We start from the raw sequence: 26515 nt of genomic DNA, 5'->3' as shown, positions 1-26515 counted from the left end.
CAATTTGAAAATATTTTACAAGGAGTCACAGACACAATATTTTACAAATTTTTGCCCTCTTCTTTTTTACCGTTTTTTTTTTTTTTTTTTTGAAGCTTCAACTGTACAAAAGAATGGAGCAACATGGACCGGCGTCCAGAAAAGAAAGAGCTAATTCCTGCACACACACAAACATTCACACTCCCACGAGAAGTCATTATAAAATCATAATAAAAATAAAGTAAATTACATTTTTCATTTCAGATCTGAAACTCCTCAACAGTGCTGGATTCCTATATATATTCATATTTATATATATCTTTTAAACTTCACTTAAAATTGGACTGATGTTTACGGTTTTGTTTTCTCTAAAGGTTGCTGTTATTTTTTTTTCACACACTTGTCAAACATGGTCACAGAGCACCAGACTACAGACTACAGAATCACATACACTCTTCCCCACAGAGACGCACCGACACAGATGCAGCCAGGTCCCGGAGTGGGGGAGGGGGGCTTCAAGTGGACCCTGTAATATGTATCAGGTCCTGAAACGCCTCCCCCCCCCTGCCCTCTCATCCCGAGCTGCTCCATTTATTTTTTTTAACTCCTATTTTTTGGCAAAAGTATTTTTTCAAATCATAAAAAGACACGTCCCTTTGGAAGAGCCTTCTTCCTCCGGGATGCACGCACGGACGTCACCACACAACCTCACCATGACCTTCAGTTTGGCGGCTCGTGCTGCTCCGTGAAGTCACACTTCCTGACATCCCGCCAAACCACGACCTTGGCTACTGTCTGCCTTGTGCCGGACATCTCTCCCATCTGGCCATGAATAAGTGTCATCACATGTTTGTGTGCTTGCTGCTTTGTGTATCACGTCCTGGTGCACTTTTACATATTTATGTGTTTTCTATCAGGCCTGGAGAGACACAGGCAGCCGATAGTGTTGGCCAGGTGTCATGCGTTTAACCAAGATTCAACAGGGGATCAACCTCCGATTCACTTATGATAGAGCCGGTAGATTACAATGGACAGGAAAAAGTATTTAAATCAGACCCTAGAGTTCCTTTATAAGGCTAACTTTAGCGTGTGTTAGCTTCAAAACACATGCACAATCTTCCTCCACAACACAGGAGACACTTTTCTTCTTTCATCAGCTCCTGTCTTTCACCAAATTCCCTTTTTTCGACATCGATTCTCAGGCAAAGCTTGAACACTCGTCGTCCTTTCGTCAGGCTTTGTTGGTGATGTAGTTTTGGGGCACTTTAGAGTATGTTAGTTGTGAATTTGACTTATTATATGGGCACTGTTTGCCTCTACCAGCAGACAGTAAAGGACGTTAACGTATCCACCCATTTATTATCAGATCCTACATCACCATGGGCTCAAAAACAAGTTCCAGAATTGAGAGGGAGGTGGCTGATATTCAGCGAGAAGATAAGAGGCTCAGTCTTTTGTTCCCTGCTCGGACAGATTCAGACGTTAAATTGGAGGAGAGACTCCAGTGTGTCATGTCCATCTCAGCCCTTGATTTTTTTTTTCTTGTTACCGATTTTAGAGTGTATAAAACTGTGTTTTTTAGCGTCTCCATTTTGATCCCCAAATGTCTGTTGACTGAACGAATGACACAAAGCCTAACCAGGACCTTAAAACTAGACTTGGAAGGCTCCAGAAAAGGAGGTGAATTTACACATTTCCATCGGTTGCTGCGCCAGCCTGTCTGTGAGTTAGAATTCATCACAACTGTACAGTGTGAAGTTGAGGTCGCGTGAAGGTTCCCACCTGAGCAGCGGCGGTGGAAACAGTGCCAGTGTTTCACAAAGGTCGGAGGTGGCTGAGAAGCGAAGCCTCTCGTCGCTTCCACGCTCTCACTCGGACGGAAACAAAGCCGGCACCGACTGAACACTTTCAGCGTGTGAATGCAAGTGAGGGGAGGGAAAACATCAGAGCTCCGTGGAGTGGAACGCTAAGGCATTTCAGAGGCTTCGATAGCCAAGCGGTGTCTCGGAAACATAATAACACTGATGAACGACACATTCTTTCAGACGGATCCAGAGCAAACAGACCTGCTCGCTTTGATGGGCAAGCAGATTTATCCTTTTTTTTCTTTTTGGTTGAACTCAAACAGCTCTTTTGTTAGCAGAACAGCATATTTCTGCACACACAGTTATCCCTTATTCTTGAAGAAAACATTCCCTTTTAGGATTTTTTAAACACACGCACACAGGGTATTTAGGCAGAACTACAGAAGTCAGCTGGCCCTCGACATGATCTACGGCCCAGCAATCGACTATTACGCATATTGTAGCTCCATGTACTGTACGGCGGTGTGAGAAGCAGTATAGTAATAACCAAGTGGACTCATTGAATACTCATTTTAGTCACTGCAGTCCTGTCCCTTATTCATTCATTAACACTTGAATTCATATACATATGCTGTCAAATGATTTGGAGAGCTTGTTTGCAAGCTAACCTCATGTTGCGCTCACAAAGAGTAATATTTAAATATGTTGCTTGTTGTTAAGCTAACACCACCAACACTTGATGTTGTCAAAACAATGAAAAGTTCTAATTTGCTTGCTAGCTGAATGCCACATTGACGTAGGCTACACTTAGCTAGCATTGTTAGCACGCTTAGCGCAGCACTAGCTTACGAGTCGGGCGCTGTTTGCGATGATAGCGTGCCAGAGGACTTTAGGAAACGCTCGCTTCTGGATATGTTTACCCCAAGACTTGTTTGGTGACATCATTTGCTGTTGTGAATGGAGGTCCAGCAAGTGCGCGTGACAAGGAAACTAAAGAGAAGAAAACGAAAAATGAGACTGGATTGACCCCATTGTGGTTATGTTTTTTAAACTATGCTGCTTCTCCCTGCGGCAGCCAGTGTGTTCCAAAACAAAGTGCATCAAGGCACTAATGAAGAGCTCCTAAACACGGGAGTCTAGGTTACTGTTCACACTTTAAATGATCAAATGGCAACCCACTTCTACAAGCACTGCGTGTGAATCACCGTAGCTAGCGGCCTCTTCTTCTGCGCTCTTGGATGCTGATAAGCCCCTCCTGTCGGCCAGTAGCCAGTGTTTCTAAACAGCATCGGTCGACGGTAACAAACACAGGAAAGGAAAAGTTTGCGATGACACGTAGAGAGCGTGAGATTTGAGGTGAGGAGAGCTTTCACATCAGAGAGCACGAGAATGTTTTGTTCCGAGCCGGAGGTCAGCATGGTCAGTTGATCGGAAATACTACATGACATCGACAATGCTTCCAAATGGGCCGTAACTGAACACGGGTTACAATATTACAGCTGTCACTAGTGTGTGAGCCAGAGAGCGCAGGCCTCCAAAACCCCCCTTCAACTGGAACCTTGTCCGATCTGTGGAAGCCTGAGTTCCTCTCTGTCTCTGCTCTCTTTGTACCGGCTAGAAAAGAAGACCACATGAAAGTCTATCTCATTTTGGCAAGTAGATATAGTGCATCAACTAATTTTTTTTAAACGTCAAACGACTTTCATTTTTTGAAAATTAAAACCTAAGTTGGGAATACTCATCACATCAGCAGTTTTCACATGACACGTCTGGACACTGGGTAATTCTTATGTGCTTTTTTTTTTTTTCCCCCCCGTGACTGGTGGCGCTAGCTGACTTGGATGTTCCAGCGACGCGACGCGCTGAGAAGCTAGAAGTCCCACCTCTGGTCAGACGGTTCAATCCATCCGCCGTGTGTTTGGCGGGTCTGTGTCCTGTAAGGTCTCCAGACTGAAGGCGGGCGTTTGCTGCTGTCTGATGATGCAGGCGCTCCGGCGCCACCTTCCTTCCGCTGATGAACTTGGCTGAAGACACAAATATCCAGCAGTTGTCACATAGCGACATGAACTGAAGCGAGCTGAGGAGCGCGGCGCTCCGGGCTTCCAACTTGCCACGATGGGAAGTCCCATTACTATTTATGACTATATCAGAACAGAACAGAGGGCAGGGGCACAGCAGAGCAGCTGAGGGGGAGGGGCCTGTGTGGCGGCATCAAATTAATGCTGTATAGACTGAAGAAGAGGACTGATGGCTGGATACAGCAGAAGGAGCTGGATCGGCAGTAAAGTGTAGATGGACGGGCGGAAGGAGTGACCCCGCCCACAATCCGACGTGTTCTCCTGCGGAGAGACCAAACTTTCAGCGCTAAAATGCATTTCATGTCTGACAAGGAACATTTTTCTTACACAGATATTGAGGAATTAACAGGTACTTCCATGGTACCAAGGGAAGAACAAGGGACCAAGGAAAGAACTGGCATTCTCCAACAGGACATGTGGGCCGAAACAAAACCCAACATCAGGCTCATGGGAGTCTAATTTTAGCCTGAAATGTGGCTGCTGTGGTAACTCCTTCACCACAGACTCCACCTCATAACACAAAAACACTCAGATTTCCTCCCTCAATGACAAACCTGCATCCTCTTTTCCATCTTTCATCAAATTACTTCGTAGGGTTGTAACGCATCATAGTCCTAATAATGAGGAGACCACTGAACATCTGAGTTTCTGACGTGACCTTGACTTCCCAACTACCTCCACCAAGACAGTCAGTCACTGCTCCGTTCTGCTTGGCGAGAGTCAGAGTTCTGACTGGTGAACTGGCCCATCGGGTCGTGGCGCGGTCATTCATACAAAATTCATCCAGAGGATATAAGGCCACGTTAAATGTGACAGTGCCACAGCCAAATCGTTCAGCACGACAATTCAACCACCATTTCAGAACCACCACTCCACTCCATTGCGTATGCAGCGTTTGAAGCTAGAAAACAAGCACAGGCTAATGCTAATGCTAACAAAGGGATCTATTTTACCTCTTAAATTCAGTGGGTAGGGCCAATATTCTGGTGCACTCTTTAGTCCAGAATTCCCTATTTTATTAACCACCTCAAACCATGCTTCCATTTTATGTAAAAGGACAAAACAGATATGGTCTTCCCACAAAACAACGTGCAAACATTGAAGGTGTACGCTGCCAATACCAAAGTCTTACCGCGACGTTCTTGTCGAAGCAGTTCGACGGTCCTTTCCGATACCGGGCCACGGCGACTTCTTCACAGGGATTATCTTCTTTGTCTGGGAACGTCTCAAATAAGGAAGACGACAAATCCTGCAGTGACTTTCTGCCCCGCCGTCCCCAAAATGCAAATGACCCGCCATGGTTTGCCTCGCGGCAATGTAAATAACCTTGAAATGAGTTTGTTTCCACAGGTATGATAACAGGCAGATCAAAGGCAGCGATTAGCGATGGTGATGTGGGCCCAGCCGGCTGGGAACAACAGCAAGGATACACTCCTCCTCCTCCTGAGACAAGTTCTCTATCTCGCAGGTGTTGCACAGCATCTTCTCCGCCACCACAAACAGCAAGTTGGTGTTGTTTATCCTCTTGGCGTGAATCAGCCTGCAGTGAGAGCGGCTCTCTGTCAACACCCCCCTCCGCTGGCTTACATCACAGGCTCATTTGCTAATGGATCAGGATTCATGAGACACTCTTCCAAGGCTCATTTAGCCAATGATGTGACGCTTTCATTAAAGATGATACGGTTTAATCATCGGTGGACTTTATTAGCTCCAGCAGCGGCAAGATGAATGTTCCTGGCTAAGTGATTCACGGCCGAGTGTGTGTGTGTTTTGTGGTGCGTACGGACCTGGAACAGTTGCCGCAGTCTTGCAGCAGGTTGTAGGAGCTGCTGAGGTTACTGAAGTAGTACTGAGTCTGGATCATTACACAGCTGCGCTCTTTGGAATCGATTCCCTCGGCATCCACCTCATCTGAAACAGCAATAACGCCAAGTCCTCACTTCTCAAGCTTTTCACTTCAATACTGGAGCCAAACAAAAATGACAATCGTCGTTTTCCATCAATACCTTCTGCTTACAGCCTCCATTCCAGGTAGAATGAAGTGGCTTTTGCTGACTGTAATAGTGATTTACATGCTGTTTTAAGAAGCTTTTAAAAACTTTTTTTGAAGACTTTTTGAAGCCGCTTGGTCATAAATTCATACATTTCACGGGAAATTCAACGTGTCACAGCAGCGAGAGACAACAAAGACACTGACACATATCAAAGACATTAAAGACACACAACATCAAAGATGTCCACAATGCATCGGCAAAAAAAAACTAAAAAAAAAGCTACGAAATAACACAAGACAAATAAATAAATACCCAGAATATATAAACATACTTCACAACGACATAAATAAATTAAATTAAATGATGTAATAATACATAATACATTGGTAATAATTAATCATATAAATATATTGTATAAATTAATATTATATAAACAAATGACTGATACTCAACAATGGACAGTCTTATCATATTTTACTGTTGTACAACCTGACAGTATGAAGTGTCACATGTACTAGTGAACTAAAAAAAAAGAACACTAGTAGTACAAAGTAATGAACTCACCTTGTACTTGTGCCACTAGTAATGGTTATAACACGTAACCCTGCCATTAAATGAGCAGGGAAAAAGCGATTCTGGCTTCCTATTGGCTACTGAAAACATTTTAACCTGTCAGAGAGTCTACTAGTAAACTAGCAGACACAGGTTGTTGTTGTACTAGAACTACTAGTAAACATAAAATAATTTTACTAGTGAAGTGAAGTATGAGACTACATGATGCAAGTGAATCAAAACAGGCTACTAGTAGACAGTCTTGTATTACTAGTAAGGTTTAAAAAGTAGCACAGTCACTGAAAATTGTCTACCAGCAAACACTTGTCATTGTAAACTGAACTAAGGGGAGGCTCATGAGGAAATGTGCTTGTCTGATATGCTACATGACAGCACGTGTTTTTCTCGGACTAAAGAGCCTCCTGCTTGTCACATCCCACTCTATTCATGCATGAGGAATCAGCTGCATAACTTCATTCAGTCTTCCACAGCGATCAGAGTGTGACTGCAAAACAAATGTGCTTTCAGGAAGCCATGCAGTCGTACAGTTGTATCCTGTCCAGCTAAAGCTGCAGAAAGCAAGCAGCAAAGTGAGAAAAGCTCTATTGCCAATGTCAGAGAGGCTCCCACCAACTAGGAAGGTAAAATAAAAATAACCAAAATTAAAAATAAATATATATAAATGAATAAAAATAAACAATAATAATAGAAGTAACCAATAAATAAATAAACAACAAGCAACAAAGGATGTTCACGAATTGAGGGAAAGTGGCTGTTAACCTTTGGTGGTCCTCAGTTCAATATATATATATAATATCATCTGCATTTTGTTGTCCTTTGATGAATTTTGCACATTGCTTTCACTGATACTTAGTCTTCCAGGCTATTTAACAGATTATTTTTTCTACTTATTTTTCCATATTAAATATTCTTATATTATCATAGAAATCAACATTTTTTTCATAAATGTCAAATGTAAACTTAAGTTATCCTTCAGATTTTGCGAAAATAATTTCCCTGCATAAACTGGTTCTCTCCACCCCCAAACTGCACCTCACTTCCTTCATTCTAACATGCACATTAAGCTTCATTTCTTAATAATAATAATCATAATTCTACTTCAGCGTTGCGCCGTGTGACCTCACCTCTGACAAACCAGCTGTGATATGCAAGTCCGTATATAAACTGTTGAAACAATGACCTGTAAACACACAACAACGGCTGGTTATTATTTGTCCACATCGATAGGTGGGGAATATGAGAGGAGAAGCGTCTGACCAGGCAGCGGCTGACGTCCACCACGCCAGGTTAACAAAGTCTGCGATGGTGGGCTGCAGCAACAGAGACATGAGCTCAACACAGAAATCATCGGCCTCACCATGGCACTCGGAGTGAGACTTACCACAAAGACTCCTCTGCGCGCCGCTCCGGCTTCACTGTTGGGCAGCCGCTCACACACCGACTGGTAGTCAAACGACTGCTTGCGGTTGTAGAAGGAGTTGTTGTAGAGCGCGTACATGAGGTAAGGATCCACATCGCTGAAGAACATGCCCACCTGGGGCGGGGGTTGAAACCACAAGAGCTCAAGTCATTCAACCAAAACCAACTGCCGACCAACCTCTTTACCTTGTTCCAGTCGTCCTTCTGGTTGGACATGATCAAAAAGCCTCCATCGTCTATCAAGTAGCAGACCAGATCCTGAGGACAGAGGGGAACGAGTGAGCCAAAGAAGATTGGAAAGTTAAGCCATTTGTCAAGACTATACTGACGTCGCTGTTGGCTTCACAGTCCATTTCACAGATGCGGTTCTGGCCACACTGTTCAGATCAGAAGGAAAAGTCATCAGGACAGACACACAACTAAAACATTAGACAAATAAACTGCATTATTTATGTATTGCAGCGATCTTATCATAAATGTGGCGCCCCCTGCCTGTAACGGTGCCACGATCATGCGCGCAGATCTGAAGGTCAAAGGTCAAACACATAACCAACCCTCCTTCAAGCTCTCCATTTGAACCAAGGCGTGTTTGAGCGCTGGTTTAGCCTGCGCAGCATGATGTGTCCAGTCTAGCCTGAAAGCAACCGTTGCACAGTTGAGATAAGAGTTTCACAAGTTGGAGACCGGAAGTTCCTTATTGTTCGGGCTATAACAATAATAAAAGTCAAAACAAAACCGGTGGGCTGTGCTTAAAAACATCAAAGCACTTCAACAATGAAGAAGATGTAGCTTCATTTGCGGAGTTTTGATTTTGCACAAACAGGATTAGCTTTGTTTCAACCTACACTGCGAAAATTGCCTCGGAACATCTGTTGAAGCGACTGGGTCACACCAGACTTGAACTTGTTCACGACTAAATCTGATTTTGTTTTGTGCCAAATTTTAACCCTTGAAATTTGAATCACTTTCACCACAAACACAGTGCACAAGAGTGACACCCACAATCATCATACAATTTCCGGAAACTACATGAATTAATGTATCCAAATGGTTGAGGCATTACATGGTTGAGACAAAAATTAAATCATAATTTTGGATATTTCTTGGAATTAAGAGTTAAAAAACATGCAAATTTATAGAGTTCGGCCCAGTACTGGATGTCTGCTTCCTTTGAAAATGAAAAAGAAGAGCAGCCAAAGTTATGATGCAATATGCAGCAAAATGAATGGAAAAATGAATCAATAGTAAAATTTGGGTGACTGATCCTCAGAATGATTCCAAAACGAAAGGCTTTGTGGCAGGGGTCAGTCAGACCCTGCTGAGGAAAAGTAGCACAAGAACCAGGAGTATCGATGCTGAGCAACTATTGAAAGCACCTATCAAATATGGGAAATATCATTCGGCACCTTGAGTATAAACAAACACATGCAACTGCTCCAGAAAGGGCAAAAAAAGGATCATGCTTTCAATGTTTCAATAAGTGGAAACATGAAAATAAATTAAAACAAAAATGATTTTGTTTGATATAGTCACCGTGTTGGAGCCCTGCCGGTTGTCTGTGTGGTTACTGGCCAGGATCTTGAACTTGTCCACCCAGGCCTCCAGGTCCAGCTTCACTCCAACAACTGTAGGCAGGTGTATGGAAATATAGCACAGAGCATTTTGGAGCCAGATTGTTTCCTCTCTGTGTGTGGACATCTCACCAGCAGGTTTGATGGTCTTCCCTCCGATAGTCATCTCCACCGCCGTGCTGACCAGGATCCCGATGGTGTCGTTGTCCGGGTTCAGCAGTTCGTCCTTGGCTGCAGAGGAGGAGGAAAGAGGCAATAAACAAAGAGACGCAACATTTCCCGGCTCCAAGTGAGATTTACAACATGGAGCCGCCAGCATCACTCACCTGTGCGATAAGGTGCTCGGAAGATGTAGCCTTTGTTGTCGAGACTGCGCCGGTAATAGCTGGCATTAAACGGCTCGGGGTCTTCCTCCCAAGTCTCTGCAGCCCTGAAGATTTAACGCCGCAGACAAAAGAGTTGTACGTCTCTGACCAACAAGGCAGGTGTCGAACAAAGACCTTTTGTTTGGGTTTGAGCAAATATGCTGTACGACCGGGAGCAGGCAGTACAGGAGGAGGGCCACTTACTTGTTTGGAAACACTCGTGTTATTCCTCCGTCTGTGGCAGCAAACACAGCCAGGAATCCATATCTGCGTTTGTGAGGACAGAACAGGCACAAAGGATTGAGGATCCATTCACAATTATCAAACAGCAAAATGTTTTGCTTTTCACTGTTTTGCTTTGAGGAGACTGAGCAGTCACTCAACCATTTTGCTCTGGCACTGATTGAATGCACAATGGCCACGCTGGCACCAACCCTCTGGCGACTGTAGAGCATGCAGAGCTCCTGCCGCGCCACCTAACAGCGGTTGGTGAAGTCATTACGGCAAACAATTCCACAACCAAAATGCAACAGGTTGGCATGTTTTAAAGCCTGCAATCGCCATTTATTCTTCCCAAGTTTGCGACCTTGCACCTCAGGTGTCACAGACCTGTTCAGTTTGTGGACTCTCTCATATATTGCGAGCGTCTACAGCACGTAATTGCTCAGTTGAATGCGGCAGATTATTTTCGTGCCTTGGACTATGGCTTGATCAACCTACTACCGACGGATGGATGTCGCCGCCGACAGGATTTTATTCACGCATTTTAAATGAATGCAGAAAACTGCTTCTTCTGGAGCAGGACCAACAGACAGCGAGGTTTATTACAGTGGCAAAAGTTGTAAAGGGATTTTATTTTAGCTTCACATCTTTCCATCTCACTCGAGCATGGGAAGACCACCAGGCTGCTCAGTCCTACTGCAGCAGCTAAAACACACAGGGTTCTCAAGCAGAGGCGCGTCCATGAACGCATCGCGTCTTCAGACCTGCTGCTACGTTAGTCCCGAAAACTAGTCCGATCGTCTGTGGATTTAGATTAGATTAGATAAACTTTTTGGTTTCATATGTTTCCGTTCAGAGTGCTGGTTTTGATCCAGCGCTGCTTTGTTTGAGTTCTGCTGCTGCATGTGCCACTAGCCAGCGCCCAGCCTCCATTTCCGGGTTTGGACTTTTCCGTTTTGACTTTCTAAGACTGAGCCAGATGATGGATGACGATAGATGTAGAGTATCTATAGCACAGAGTCACGCATTTGATCACCTTAGCAGCCATGCTAACGGTGCTAACATGGAGCTAATGTTGTCTTCTTAAACCAACAAATCACGTCTTCTTATCTTCTTGAGAGAACTAAGGATCCAAACGACCTGAGTGAAGGAAGTTGAAGCCAAATCTGCAGATCACGGTGGTGGCCAGTTCCAAAACCCAGCTGACATCAGGTGTGTCATGTGATCACCGCAGACATGGGCTCAGACCGAGGGACACACACTGCGTCGGGTGACACACACCACTTCTCCATTGTGTAGAAGGTTATTAGACATCACTAGACCGCGATGAGTCTCAGAGTTTGTTTACTGACGAAGCAGCCGCACGTCTATCTAGACATAGTCCAGCTACTGGCTACATGCTAGCTTAGTCCAGCAACTGGCTAAATGCTAGCTTAGTCCCGCTACTGGCTACATACTAGCTTAGTCCTGGAACTGGCTACATACTAGCTTAGTCCTGGAACTGGCTACATACTAGCTTAGTCATGCTACTGGCTACATACTAGCTTAGTCCTGGAACTGGCTACATACTAGCTTAGTCCTGCTACTGGCTACATGCTAGCTTAGTCATGCTACTGGCTACATACTAGCTTAGTCATGCTACTGGCTACATACTAGCTTAGTCCTGGAACTGGCTACATGCTAGCTTAGTCCAGTTACTGGCTACATACTAGCTTAGTCCTGCAACTGGCTACATGCTAGCTTAGTCCAGTTACTGGCTACATGCTAGCTTAGTCCAGTTACTGGCTACATACTAGCTTAGTCCTGCAACTGGCTACATGCTAGCTTAGTCCAGTTACTGGCTACATTCTAGCCACATTATCCAGGTTGAGGAGTCAGACAAAGAGAAATTCCAATTTCTCTGCAGTGGGACTGAGCAGTTTACATGCATTTTAATAGTCCAAACTTAATCTTAACTGTGTGTTCTGAGTCGTACTTGTGACCGCAGTCAGAGCCTCTTATTCTGTGGTTAGCTTCACCACTCCCATAGATGCATCATCAATGTTGGAACAACAAACAGGAGCACTCACTTTACACAGTTTTTTGAACAACTCCGCAGCCATAAAATCATTACATCACTGCAGTGAATAGAAGTGAAACTTCCTTGAGAATGCGAGATGTCACACAATCGTACTCACGTGTGCAAATCCTTATTTTTCCATACTTTGTCCACCAGCTGTCGGATGATTCCAGTGTCCAGGATCAGGTTATGGAGCAGCAAATTGTCACCTAATCGCAATGACATACAGAGGAAATTAAATAAAGATTAATGTGAGAATGATATTGATTCAATAAAGTTCCAATTCCTTTTTGTAATACCTCCATTCAGCCCATCACAGGGATCGTGACCACACATATATCCTGGTACTTCTGCCTTTGTGGGGACACTCAGTTTCCGTAGCCTCTTCCCCAAAACTTGCATAACATTAACCATAAATCTTAACTAAGCTTCAAAAGAATTACGATAACAAGGGTGACAACACTATTTGTGTTTTAGTTTCAAAAGAAGAAAAGGCATTTAACCCAGACAACTAAGAATGTCGCTCCTTCGCATGCAAGATTACAGCTTAATGCCCTTGTGTCTGAGAATAGAAAACATCCCACCAAATAGTCATCAGACCTCCATTGATAATGCAGTGTCATCTGTATTAAACACTCAAATTTTGTTATTTATATCTTCATTTATATTTATGGCGACGTGAAAGGCAATAACTAGAAGACACCTCAGTAAAAGACAAAAAAAACTAGTGTATTATTGTAAAACAAGTGTATTAGCATCTTATTAACCTGCAATTACACATCCAAGGCCACGTCTTAGCGTCTTGTTATGCCTGGCTACATTCCATCCAGCAGGTGTCACCAAAGTTTCCCGACAAACAACATCATAACTGGTCATTATTGACCGTAAATAACCAAGTGATTCGTTTATAACTGGTTTAATGTATAGCGGACGGTTCTGTTCTGACCCATGAAGCCCAACGGAAGCAGCAGCTGAACTTGAACCTACATTGTTTGGAGTCTGGCGTCACTTTCTCCATCAGTGCAATAAAGTTCAGCAGAAACTCTGTGTTGTTGTTGGACAGTTCCAGGTCATTGCAGTATTCTCTGAAAAAACAAAGATTTTAGGTCGTGACTGAAGGTGGACTCGTTCCTGAGTCTTCACGTCCACGTAACGACGAGCATGCAACACCACAGCATCAGCGTGCAGAAGGGATGACATGGTAGAGACGGCTACTGCACTGAAATGTCAGCGACGCAGAGGCGAACACGTGAGCACAGGATGGCGTTGGACTGGAAACACTCGGTACTTTGTGGAGTCAAATCAAGCAAACTCAAAACTCTGAATAAAAGACACCACACAAGCAGAGACTGGAGACTCTGGGTTTCAGACACCGCTGACACACAAGGCTACCTGGGAGCAATGAAGACATGTCCTTCTGACTCAAAACTGTTTGGCAGCAGTGATTCAAAATCTGCAACAGAAAGGTGAAGATTATCTGGGAAGTGCGACGGGCAGAGAGGCGCCCAGCTGTCGGAGGACAGCCGTGGATCTTCAGAGGTGCGGGACGCAGAAGGAGGTTACCATAGCAACACTGAGGAATCATGGGAACACTAGCATTAGCCAATATGGTGCCTTCCAAATGAACCCGACTTTTTAAGGACGACTTTCACAAGCACTCCCGAAATTTGTTTTTGGTTCTGTTCGGTTTGGTTGGTACAAGTTTGGCACGTCTGAGAACTGGCTTGTTGTCTGGAAGCAAGTTCTCAGACCAGAAGATGGACATGAGTGCTTCAAAAAAAGTCGGGCAGGCATCAACGTGGCCAGCTGTTGCAAGGGAGGTGCGTGAAGGTCCTGATGGTCGCGTCGCCCTTCAGACTGGCAGGAGGGGAGGCTCACAGAGACTCACAATCTGAGGAGATGCATTGCATTGTGAAGGGCATGTCGAGGAGCAACAGCAAGACGGACAGCTACATCATTCGCATCCCCCAGCAAAATAGTTTGGCTAAATCGAGTGCTCAGGTAGTTTTGCGCCCACAATGCCGTGCACATCCGGGGTCAGGGTTACTGAGAAGGAGTTGGGCCATGACCCTGGCAGACTGAAGGGCGAGGAGGAGGGAAGACAAGCTGATGGAGGCTGGGGTGTGACAAGAGACACAGGAGTCAGGCGCTGCGCCGGGCGGCACCTGGACACATGGTAGGACCTGGGTGGGCAGGACACAGCTGAGCCCCGTGGGGTCAGGCTGAAGGTGGCGACGCCTCCACTTCTGTTGACTGGTTAAGACTTGCAGATATTGATATTGAGCCTGGTTTGCTTCTATTCTGGATGGGCTTTTATATACATAGCTGGAGTATTGCTTATCTTAAATGAGGTCTGATGCTACTTTACATCTGCCCAAAGCCGCTTTTACACTACAGATATCAGCAGCATTAACACACCTTGCTTTTCCTGTGAAGCACACAAGGCCAACGTTATTGGTGGATAAGATCATTCCAACCTGGCTCCCTCTCGGGAGGTGGTATAAGAAATGGAACAGAGCCGCTGCTTATCTGCAAACCTCTGGCTGATAAAGGACAGGGATATATAAATATATATATGTGTGTGATATGTATGGCCGATGGCTGTAGTCTGAAGCAGAATTACAATTTTGCCACTACATGATGTAACTCAAGCCCAACATGAACTGCGTTCGGTGGAGTTGTAAAACTGTGTCACATGAGACGAGGTTGTAAATCTGTTTAAGTGTCGAAGTTTTATGACCTGCTGACACCATTTGAATAAGACAAAGTGACAAAGATAGGAAGGGAAATGATGCGGAGAGGGAACATTATATAAAAACAGAGGGTGAGAGAGGAGAAAGAAAGACAGCCATTTTGGACCTTTCTCACTGAGATAGACAGACTGAAGTGGAGCGAAAGACAGACAGGAAGTGTCTTTCTCGTGTAAAGTTTTTGTGTCATTCTATGGCAGCCAAAAGTCGAAGAAGGGCAGGTGAACTGAAGGTGCCACCGTGAGAGATGTTGGATCTGAGCTGCAGCAGGAGGGAAAGAATTAGAAAGGGGACGGAATAGAGGGAGGGAAAAACAGGGACCTGAAGGCAACATGGGTGGGGAAGGGATGCAAGCAGGGCAGGGGAGGAAGGGGGTGGAGGAGGGGTGGTACATCAGGTGAGGAAGGGAGGAAGCGGTAGGAGGTGGGAAGGAAAGGAAGGGAGGTGGACCAATATGGAGTATACTTGCCCTTGTTGTATAGCACTGTGTGGATCCATCAGAGAAGGAGAGAGCAAAAAAAGAAACAGGGGGTCGGGTGGGAAGGAGGGGATCACAGACAATATTTTATTCAATGACTGTTTGAATAAAAATATTGTTTTCTTAAAAAAGGAAACCAATTTCAGTCAAAAGGACACACGAGAAAGAACGGAAAACAGTTGAGGACAAAATGAAAAACAAAAAAACGTAACGTAAAGCTGGGAATCCCAGCAACAGAAAGAGGGAGGAAAGAAGGAGGAAAAGAAGGAAAAGTGGGACAAAGAAGGAATGAAAAAGACAACGGGTATCCAAACCCACAAAAAAAAAAAACAAAAAAGAAAACCCAAACTCCCACATTGGACGAGCCCTTCATCTGGGTCATGTGGGAGTTTATTATCCGAATGATTCCAAAGCTGAGAGACATCAAACGCGACCCAACACAAACCAGACACATAAAACATCGAGGAAATCATAAAACTCTTAAGAGTGAAAAGCATGCAAGTTTTTCACACTTATTCAAAAGAACACATCAAAGTACGGAGACGCTTCAGAATCATTGCTTGGTGGAGAAGAGGCGAGAGCATTTGGCAAAAAAAATAATAGCACACGTCACCATTATTTTCACCTGAGGAGTGGAATAAACCGCAGCTTTCACCTTTCTGTCTGTTCAGTTATTTTTTTCTTCAGCCGGAGCGAAGAAAAAACATCACCATCGTACAGCACAATATGAAGACAGGAGGGAGGAGGGGGCAGTAGAAGAGTCGAGGGACTCGGGAATCAGGATCTTGCCTGTCAGAGAGTCTATAGACCAGGTGGAGGAGGAGGAGAAGGAGGAAGAGGGAGTCTGCTCCCTATGATGATGTTGAAGACCTGACTAAGTAAGAGCTTTCGGTCATATCGGAGGAGAGGAGAGAGAGCGAGAGAGAAGAGAGAGCGAGAGAGTGAGGGTCCCCGGGTGGGTCTGCTGGTACTTACACTGCACCTGAAGGATCTGGTCACTCAAGTTGGCTTTGAGGTGGTTCTCGCTATATGTGGGCAGAACCAGCCCTAGACTGAGGTCACACGGGAAACACAACTTTAGAAACACACGTTATTAGCAAACATTATTCATTTGAGTTTCTGTATTAAATCAGATCAGATCCTATCACTTTTAAAGGTCGATGGATTCTGCCGTTATTATTATTATTATTGTGTTATGTAATAGAATATGTTTGATCTATGGTTAAAAATGGTAGACAAAAACCTAACTATGGGTTAGAAATGCTCTAACTTATTAAATGAATTAATTTCTAAATAAAAAAATAAAAAACACATTTTTCTTTCATTTTTTATCTTTATTTTTAACACACCTTTGTGTAGCATAGTTTATAGAACCTCTGTTCTGGACAATAGCCAGTGGAGAAACCAGGACAAAGATCTGAGTTTATCTGACTTTTTTCATTCTCGTGACAGACAGCTGACATACCTGTAGTCGGTGCCCTCCACCGTGGTCCATGTGTACGTCCGGAGAGCCTCGTCGATGTACCTCTGTGGAAGACAGAAGCAGCCTCAGTCGCGCCATCCTTCACAGCGGAGGCCGCTCTGCTCCTCCGGAGCACGATTGAGTCTGCTATATTGATGACTTGCCTCATCGACCGACTTAATGAGCGTCTTGATTTTCCTCTGCCCAGGAATGCCATCAATCATCTGCCGACGGATCTGCGGATCCAAGACCAAAGAGAGAGGTGACTGCTTCAAATAAAGCCCCATGCTGTCGATCACACAGAATCAGTGGTGCGCGGTGCTTGTGTTGACCTCTTCCTTGTTGTTGTCCTCCAGCTCCGCGTCCAGGAAGTCCAGTGTTACCGGCTCCCGGAAGTTAATGATCTGGTCAGACGGGGGGGAGAAAGGGGGGGCTGTTATCCACATCATCTGCGCAGACCTTTCCTCCATACACACCTTTGGTCGCAGGTTAGGATGCAGCAGCACGTAACCATTTGGGTCGGTAGCAAAGGTGTAGCCATTGGCTCCGAGCTGGAGAGAGAACAAGTTAAATCATTACAAAGGGATTTAAATAAATAAGAAAATGTATTCACTAGAGGCTGCTCACTCTATATGTTGGTGTCTTCTTTTTAATCTCGTTGATCGCAATGTCGACCCCCATCACTCCCAAAATCAGCTGGTTCTGTGGAAGTAGATCAGAAATGGTGTGAATAATGTCAGCAAAACAAAATTCTCCTGTGGGGGGAAGCGGAAGATGACGGCTGCAATGTCACAGGTCACCTGAGGGGGGAGCTGTTGCCCCGGACAGCAACAAGGCTTGAGCTTTCACAGTTAAACCATTAGCTATTCTTTTATTTCTGTGGCAAGAAAAACTGACACACAGATTGAAGGAGGAAAATCAAAACAAAGCGACACATTTCACTTTTTACCTGAGAGCTTGTGGAGTCGGCAGTTAAATTGAAAACCGGCATCGTACCAGTGATGACAAGACCCAAGCCCTGAAAAGGAAAATGCATTTTCACTAAAACAAAACACTGCTGCTGTTTGTTTATTATCGACTTTTTGAGCAAATTAATCGAGGGAGAATGATGCGCTGTCAAGACTGAAGATGTCGTAAACTGACACCTTTCAACTCTTCAATCTTGTGTTTTGTTCTGCTTCATTACGATTTATAACAGTGCATGAAAATAAAGGACAACCGCAATGTTTTGAAGCATGGTCAGTATTCATTAAAATAAGTTATCGTAAAAATAGATGATTAAAAAAGTCAATGATTTTCTCCAAATTGCTATTACCATTATTATGATTGTTATAATAGTAAATATAATAGAAATAGTAATTTATGTTCTCTAAATGACAATATTACAATTACATTATATTATAATATTACATTACAATGATGATAAAATGAAGAATGAATTTAAGAATTTTAACTTCAGAATGGGGATAATAATGGGCATAATAACCATTAATAAATGAGTGACTTGTTTGTTTATTGTTAATAATGAGTAATTACAGTGTTTTGTAGCGTGAACTTTAGGTGACTATTCCAAAATACTGTATATTCAGGCCAAACAAGATTCATTATAATGATTAAAAACTGGCTAATATACAACACAGTCACTATGAGTGAGTCGTTTATTTACGGTAGTATATGTTCCGAAATGTGTAAGTGTAACCCTTTTTTATTTTTTTTTATTTTTTAAAGAGTGCACACATACTTTTTAGAGACTAATGACTGGCCAATATGTTGCTAACACACTGGAATAAATAGCGTATTTATGGTAATATATGTAACAACAACAATAATAATGATAATAACAAAAATAATGCATTTCACAACTTTTAACTTCAGAATGGGGAAGGCAAAACAACCATTAATAAACGAAGGACTTGCTTGTTTACTGTTAATAATGAGTAACTAGGGTGTAATTAATGTGTAATTATTGCTGTGTGAGTGAACTTTTGATGATCATCCAAAATACTGAATATTCAAGCCTAGCAAGACTCTATTCAGTGCTTGACCATGATTTAAAAAATGGCTAATATGCAACACACACAAGGAGTAAGCAGCTTATTTATGGTAATATATGTTCCCTTTACTTTTTTTCAACAGCCCACGTACAGCTGTTAATAAAACAGACAGGGTTAACAACACGCTACTTCATAGTGACTAATGACCAGCAAATACTTTGCTAAAATACACATGAATAAGGAGTTTATACAAGGCAATATACAGTATGTTCTCTAAACTAAAGAGTAGCCATAATAATATATAATAAACTCTGAAACTTCTTCTCACCAGAGCATCCTGGTAAACATTGGTCCACTGGACCTGTTTGGCTTTGGGACCAGCCAGCACCATGGGTCGGCCCAGAACGTCCAGGTACTCCTGAAAACAGAGAAAGCCAGTGTAGCTCAACACAACAAACGCCACCACATTCCCAGAAGGCCTCAGCTCTGTCACCACAGAAACCAGCAGACCACCATCAGAAGAATTCCCCGGCTGCTCGTACCGTGAAACCCTCAGGTCCTAAAACTCTAATGGCCGTTTTTCATTATTATGAAGGAGCTATTAAAATCACATTAAAGGTGTCAAAGTCGGGACGTGGAAACGGGACCCAGAGGCTTCGCCGTCGACACCGTCCGACAGACGCAGAGAATAGAGGTCAGAGGTTAAGTCCACGAGAGATACATCACATTCACCACGTTCTTTTCTTCACCGGAGAGTCATCCAGGTATCTTTATATATGACAAGGTTATTGATCCAAGTCAGTTTGGGAAATCTAAGTAGGAAGTCATTAAGCCAGTGTCACTGAGACGGACAAGTGCTAAACGAAAAATGCTAAATGAGCTTTCTCCATGCAGCGCCTTGGACTCATTTGTCATAACATTTGGCAGAAATAATTCAAGCTAGCATTCAGGTGTCCCCATTCCTTTGAGCAGAAGTAGGGGATTGAACTTTAAGATGCTTCATGTGACTGTGTTTATAACACGCGTGACACACCAGAGAGGCGGGATCCATGTTTGGCCATAGCAACAATGACTTTTCAAAATTGCTTTTCATAGAATTGGTCATTTTTAAATACCCATTTTGCGTTGCGTATCATACTTTCAGGCATGAGATGCGTATTTTGCTGCCGCAACACCTTTCCTCCATCAACATTTCTGCAGCGAGGAGGGAATTTTTATCGGAATCCTGACCTCTGCGCCGACCCCGTCTGTTGCTCTCCTTGAAACAATAAGTGATGCTTGTATCAGCGCGCGGCGGCTTCAGCATCATGCTTGTGAGCGTTTGATCCCCCCCACCGCCGGAACAGCGAGGCGCTGACAGCCGTAACCTATTCTATTATTAGCTCAATAAAAGTCCGGTTTAACGCGCCACAGGGAGATATTCCATCAGAACAGTGACAGAAAGGCCTTTTTCACCGGATACAGTGGAAATTCAGCCTCTGTGAAACGGTCGTGGAAACAAAGAAACGTCAAAGCTAATATTATCGACAATGAATGTGAATCAGAAATAACCTCATCAGACTGAAGAATTCTCCAAATATCAGTTTCAACAATAGTTTCTTTCCTCCACAGCACATTCACAGATCATCTCTGATGCGATACATGAACCGCGGATGGCCTGCCGCCAACTAGATGTTTGTGCTTTTAATCCACTGCTAATAAGCGGTGGGTAATTCAGGGAAAAGATAGGGTAAACGTCGCCTCCGGGAAACGGCAGCTACAGTCGCTCACTGTTGGGGAAGCTATTAAAGAAAGAGGTGCACATGTGAATATAAATTTGCCCGCGTTAATGGAACAGCTGACTATAGCTGTCTATTCTGGGCACTGACGGTTGGAGGAGGGGGAAAGGTGTGTTGGAGACCTCGACCCCTCCACATCCCAGTCAATTTTTACAGCTCCAATGGAGTAATAGTGGGCAAGTCATGTTGGGTGGAGACAGGGATCTCTCTCTATTGAGGCCTGCTGACATCGAAAAAACAAACACTGTCACTACTTCATTTAAAAAAAAAAAAAAAAAAAAAAAGAAAAAGTCAGATTTCACCTCAGAGGCAAAACGTTTCAGATCCCTCGACACAGCGCAGAGATTAGGTTAAAAAAAATAACCCGCATCTAAGTACTGATATATTTATGACATTACTTTTGACTCTCACGGCTGAAGATTAGTAATGAGAGTAAAAATCCCGTTTTAGAGACCACATCATTCTAATGTTGTATTTATTGAGCAAAGAAAGTGTGGACTAGTAATAAATAAGGACCATGAAAATAGAAATCATCAATATACATGAACATTGAAAACCATTTACAGAAACAGACGTTTGAAATCAATAACACAGTCAGCCATCATATGAAGACCACCAGCCTTATAATGTGTGTCTCCTCCCCCTTTTTCTATTAGAGCTACAGTCCGGATGTAAAAACTAAAAAAAGAAAAAGTAAAAGCTTGTCTTGAGTGTTAAACTGGTGTGTTTGATCGGCTGCTCAGTTGATGCACTTGAGCTCGCCTTACCAACTATTTCCCAGGAAACAGATATGATGTCGCGTCTTACCGCCATCATATGTTACCTGACAGAAATATTGATATTTAATATTGTCGCAAAAAAATGCGACATATTTTTTTTTCTCCAGAGCCAACCTTTTTCTTTAGGTCACATTTTTCTTCTATATATGATCAGTAATGACCAATATGGCAGGGAGCCTCTTAAAACCTTTGCAGAAGAAGCATTTTGAAAAAAAACAAAAAAAAAACACTTGCAGATTTACCAACAAGACACGAGGAGGAACATTATTTTTATGTGAAGAAACTTAAGAGGAGGCAAGCGGGCAAAGCTGTAACTTGCACACACCATCAAGTACAAAAAAGAAGGTGAGGTGAATCTTTTCAAAACCGAGCAATGGTCCTGCCGGTCAGCTCACCTGGGTGTTGATGCGGATGGCTCCAATCGACGGAATTTCAAAGTAGTAACCTGGAGGTGAGACGAGGACAGTGAGTAGCTGTGCGCACCGGAAGACGGGCGTCAGTTGAGTGACGTCCTATTGGGATCATGTTCCAGCTGCTGATGTGGGACCCGGGCTGCACTTGTGGCCACTGACCCCTTCAGACTGTACCGTGGGATGGAAGTGCGGAGGCTCATTGGGAATGCTGAGCCGCGGGCACTTCTCACCGCTGATTAGGGATGGAGGAGATGACCGTCTGGGTCAATAACCGCTCCGTTCCACAAGTTATTAAAGCCACGAGTGTTTATACAAAGAGCTGTGAAATGGAGACAGCCTCCCCGGAATGTTAAAAGGCCCAGATGACTTTCATTATTTCGATACATTATGCACTTGGCTACAGAGGCTTGTGTTGGGATTTGCCTCCTCTGTCTCACTCATTTGCACAAGCAAACATGAGCCAAACACACACACACACAGGATTCAACTTTATTTGTGACAGATAACTGTCACGTAAGGAGAGGAGTGCAACTGATCTCTGCTGGGATCACAGAGGGGGCAAAGTCAAAATCTCAGGATTAACTGAATGATCTGAACCGACCATGTTCAATCAGGAGTACTAGTTTGAGTTCAAGCTTTTCTCTGTTACAGAAGCTTCAGCACTGCATTAAGGGACTTGTAGTGTGAGAGGAGGGAATGCAATTGCGCCACAGCCTTGAGTGTGACACGCATGAAATATTTGTTACTGTCATCCAACTCCATTTTTTACATCTGGATTCATCCCTTGTAAATAAGGTCTAGTAAGGGACGAGTGAATTCAGTCTGGTTGAGGTTTGTGCTTTAACTTCTATTGCACAAAAAGACGAGAAAAGAAAACAAACAAAAATGGCCTCCAAGTTTGCAGAGCTACTTTTGCATCCCTCTCTCTGACCGGGCGAGAGACCTTGCCATCCACATGAATGACATGCTGCTTCCTTCCAAGCGTCTCCTGCCACTCAGGGTCGAAGGAGCAGTCGTGTGACTGGATGCTTGTCAACTGTGAGTGCGACTTCATTTTGGACCCACAGCGTTTCAAAACACTGTCGGGAGGCTCAGGTTTTATCCCATATTTATAGAGGACCATTAGTTTTACACCAAAAATGAGCATTTTTTTATGTGGTCTAATCTGACAACAATAAATGTATGTGCACAGATAGCGCTGTAAATAAAGAGCACCATCTGTAAAGAACTTATTCATATGTGAATTTGTCTCATATCGACCCGTATTTAATCATTATTGCAAACTGAATATAATCTTGGGTCACACTGGATTAAGGAACATTACCCTAAATTAACTTCTTATCTATATGTGTATTAGCCAGTAATTATTCATCATTAAATATTGAGTGTCTTGTTAAGACGGACTAGATTTTACCCTCGAACAGTCACAGAAGCTTCACTCTAAACAGCACTATAATTACGGAACATTAACTGTAAATAGACTAGTAATTACTTTACTAATATTTAGTAGGTGTTTAGTAGGTGTGACCTAGCAATACGTGATAGAAACAGACTACAGAGCGCACTGGAATATTAGCGCCATCCACTAAATTTAAAACAGATCTTGTTCACCATGAGCCGCTGTGCTCTATAAGCTGCGGGTGCAGTGGTGCTGTCTGCACTGTAGAAAGGTCAGTGGTGCTTAAAAACACATGAGGATCACTTCTGAACTACTTTTGAAAACGGGCCCCAGCATGGAGACTGACTCATGAAACAAACTGGGCAATGTTCCGAACTTGAACCATCGACTCCTCACATCTTTTATTGACATTAAAGGACTCAAAATGTGTTGTTTTCACACACCACTGACACCACAGCCGGTCTCAGCTGCTGCTTCTTGTTGCCGTCCTTCAGGTTGGCTCTGTGGGCGGAGCAGCGGACACGCGCATTTGAGTGCTTCAAGGTCAATAAAACACCTGTGATTTCATCGGTTTGATGTGACGATGCTCAACATTTTGGCAGCATGACACTCTTTAGTCTGTAAAAATCCAAATATCAGAATCCGACCACGAGAAAAAAGTAGCGGCTCAGCAGTAGCGGTAATAACCTCCTCCACACAGTAAACAATGACATGAAATATCAAGTGTTAAGTGTAGTCATCAGAGCACTTTCGCTCCAACTAAACACAGTTACCTTTGTTAGCACATGCGATCCACTGCAGAGGAGTGACATCATAATTATGCTGTCCAACGGAGAAGGTGAACACACGGACCTGAGAGAAAAAATGGAGAGGAAATGCGTGTTAAAGCAGCCAAAACTGTCCTCACGGTAGGAATAATCACATCAGCAGTGGCACTTTCTGAAGGCATTATGTAGCAAAAGACCACTGAGAGTGAAGGAATTAGTCTTTCAGCCACCGTTCAGAGGAGGCTCTGAGCAAAGACAGCCCAGTGAGGGATGTTCAACTGAACGTGGCAAATGTATGACAGCAGAAAGCTGACGTGCAGAGTAATGGATGTCAGCGTAAACAGCGCGAAACAACGGGACAAGATGCTGCTGCGTTTAGATTAAAGACAATCAGAGGAAGCGCCAGTTTTATTGGTTCTGTAGATAAAGGGGCTGATCAAACAGCAGGTCAGAGCGGTTGACATTGAAATAATAAGCAGACAGCCAACAAGGAAAAGAACAATAAGCCGACAGATGGAGTGGAGAGGAAAAATGACTCATGTTAAAAATACCAAAACAATCAGAAGAGAGGCGCTGAAAGCTTGGAGGGGACATTATGTGCACAGATTGTCGTGTTTGGCATCTTTCACGGCGAACACTGCCTCTTCTAAAAGGAGACAGTGGAACAAAGAGACAGTCCCGAGACTTCAACAGTCTCGTGAGCCAGAGGAGATAAAGACATAATAGCCTTGTGGGTACAGACTCACCGTTTTGTTGGGCCAGTTGTACCTCTCAAAGATTTCCTGTGCACGATCCTCCCCGCCATCTGTAAACATCATTATCATTTTGTTGCAGTTGGCCCTCGGGGCGCTGGTCTCCTTTGGTACCGGGGGAGAGAAGAGCAGGAGAGACAAAGAGGCAGGGAAGAGAGAGTGAAATAATGTCATTTCAATCGTCACATGACTTCAGAAACTGTTATGAGGTTACAACAGGTGTGATGAGGGCCTAACAGACAGGCACCGCGCTCACATCTTTATATATTTCCCCTCTCACTGAGCTGATGGATGAAAAAATATTGTTTCTCCTCCAAGTATGATGTTGTTTCTATATATATATATTACAAGAACTTAGTTTATTCATGTTTGCATCATACTTCTGCGAGATTTATGTCCAAATCATGAACATGAGTGTTATGTTTGCCCGGGAATATTGACAGTACAGTTTTTTCCAAGGCATCTTCAGGAGCATGTCCACATTTCTGAGGGGAATCTCTGGCCAGCAGGTTTGAACTTTGCACAGCCGTGTCCTGGTCGGTGTGTTTTCTCTGGTTTCATGCTTTCCTTCCTCCTGCGGGCTGAGCAACGGCGAGCCCTCTTTTCGTCCTCATGCAAGGATTGGCCACGGCTGGATGTAGAAGATTCCCTACATTAGACATGCTTGGTGCTCGGTCCAAAACGCTCCTGGTGATGCAAAGCAAGACCCTGGACGTTTTGAAAAAGGAAAGCAGTGCGAGTGGTATTGCGCTTGTGCTCTGGGCTCCACTCAGGCATCCATCTTTCAACACACACCTGAGCTGTTTTTGGGTCAGGAGGAGATTCCTGACAGGGTTATCTGATTATTGCAGGACCAAGGCGTGACGAGGAGCAATTCTTCATGCTCACATTGCCACGGACGGTCAATGAAGGGTCCACTGATCAATTAACCTTCATGCATGAACGAGCCAGAGAAGGAAAGGTTTTAAGAATTGAATTTTCCATCATCAAAGTCATTCACGATCTAGAAGCACTGTAAAGGCTCACTGTTTCACATGGTATATCAGGTACTATATATGCTAAATTGTTTTCCAAGAGCGCCACCCCATGGCTCAGCATTTAACACTACCTTGGGGTGTCACGAAATGCAGCAGGAGGGGAACCATTTTTTGACTTCCGTGCCACCCCGGGATGCAAGTCCACATGTTCAACGTTCACCGCCAACTCGTTCACGGTTTCTCTTGCTTGCTCTCTTTTCACCTTTTGGACTATTATTATTTTTCTCTCTCTCTCAGTTCTGCATAGCTCCAACTACTTTTTCACGTGTGTGTTGACCTTCCACCATAAGACCAGAGAGAGACAGCTGAACCTTTGTTTAGACATCACCTGCCTCAGTCTAATCTACTCATGTTACTTTTTATTTTTATATTATATTTTTATTTTGACATTTTTTTAATGATGAATGGTTTCACAATTTGCATACATTTTATCCCAGCTTCCTGGGAACCACCATCACCAAAGACCTCAAATGGGAGCCAACCATTAGGTCCCTCATCTAGAAGACCCAGCAGAGAATGTTCTTCTTGCGGCAGCTACGAAAACTACGACAAAGTTGCTGGTGGAGTTCTACACGGGCATTGTCCAGTTCATCCTCACCTCCTCTATCACCGTCTAGTACAGCAGCGCCACCAACAGAGACAAGAGCAGCATTTTATTTTATTTTATTTTGATCCAAAGCACTTTCCTAGTTGGTGGGATCCCCACTAACCATGGCAATAAAGTTGATTCTGATTCTGATCTAATGCATATTGAGCCCTTCTATTGAAGAGAGTGGACAGTGAGTGATTTATTTACAGTGAGCATATAATAAAACTCAATATGAATATTTCCAGTGCTAGA

At 43.7% G+C, this 26515-nt stretch overlaps 1 protein-coding gene across 6 annotated transcripts in view; it reads right to left on the bottom strand.

The window, feature by feature from the left end:
• Window positions 1-230: 230 nt before the first annotated feature.
• Window positions 231-26515, bottom strand: part of cacna2d2a (calcium channel, voltage-dependent, alpha 2/delta subunit 2a) — a 159622-nt gene continuing 133337 nt past the window's right edge. For 2 of the 6 annotated variants that reach the window (XM_053868542.1, XM_053868544.1), the window contains 27 exons: window positions 24632-24742; window positions 23892-23970; window positions 21702-21751; window positions 19078-19167; window positions 17705-17773; window positions 17383-17457; window positions 17088-17306; window positions 16920-16991; window positions 16759-16820; window positions 16269-16345; window positions 15285-15299; window positions 13458-13518; window positions 13053-13150; window positions 12184-12274; window positions 9989-10051; window positions 9746-9849; window positions 9552-9650; window positions 9382-9473; window positions 8178-8225; window positions 8035-8106; window positions 7811-7963; window positions 7687-7739; window positions 7554-7609; window positions 5650-5773; window positions 5293-5402; window positions 4995-5077; window positions 231-4123 (listed from right to left, as the gene is read on the bottom strand). In XM_053868542.1, coding sequence (XP_053724517.1) covers window positions 4001-4123; window positions 4995-5077; window positions 5293-5402; window positions 5650-5773; window positions 7554-7609; window positions 7687-7739; window positions 7811-7963; window positions 8035-8106; window positions 8178-8225; window positions 9382-9473; window positions 9552-9650; window positions 9746-9849; window positions 9989-10051; window positions 12184-12274; window positions 13053-13150; window positions 13458-13518; window positions 15285-15299; window positions 16269-16345; window positions 16759-16820; window positions 16920-16991; window positions 17088-17306; window positions 17383-17457; window positions 17705-17773; window positions 19078-19167; window positions 21702-21751; window positions 23892-23970; window positions 24632-24742 — 2349 coding nt within the window. In that variant the 3' untranslated portion in view covers window positions 231-4000. Of the gene's footprint in view, window positions 4124-4994; window positions 5078-5292; window positions 5403-5649; window positions 5774-7553; window positions 7610-7686; window positions 7740-7810; window positions 7964-8034; window positions 8107-8177; window positions 8226-9381; window positions 9474-9551; window positions 9651-9745; window positions 9850-9988; window positions 10052-12183; window positions 12275-13052; window positions 13151-13457; window positions 13543-15284; window positions 15300-16268; window positions 16346-16758; window positions 16821-16919; window positions 16992-17087; window positions 17307-17382; window positions 17458-17704; window positions 17774-19077; window positions 19168-21701; window positions 21752-23891; window positions 23971-24631; window positions 24743-26515 lie in introns of all 6 variants that reach the window. The other 4 variants (XM_053868545.1, XM_053868547.1, XM_053868546.1 and 1 more) reach the window with 4 other exon arrangements.

This window comes from Synchiropus splendidus, chromosome 6, assembly GCF_027744825.2.
Source record: "Synchiropus splendidus isolate RoL2022-P1 chromosome 6, RoL_Sspl_1.0, whole genome shotgun sequence".
Taxonomy (NCBI): domain Eukaryota; kingdom Metazoa; phylum Chordata; class Actinopteri; order Syngnathiformes; family Callionymidae; genus Synchiropus; species Synchiropus splendidus.
The sequence above is the reverse complement of the archived record's forward strand: the minus strand, read 5'-3'. Positions and strand labels throughout refer to the sequence as shown.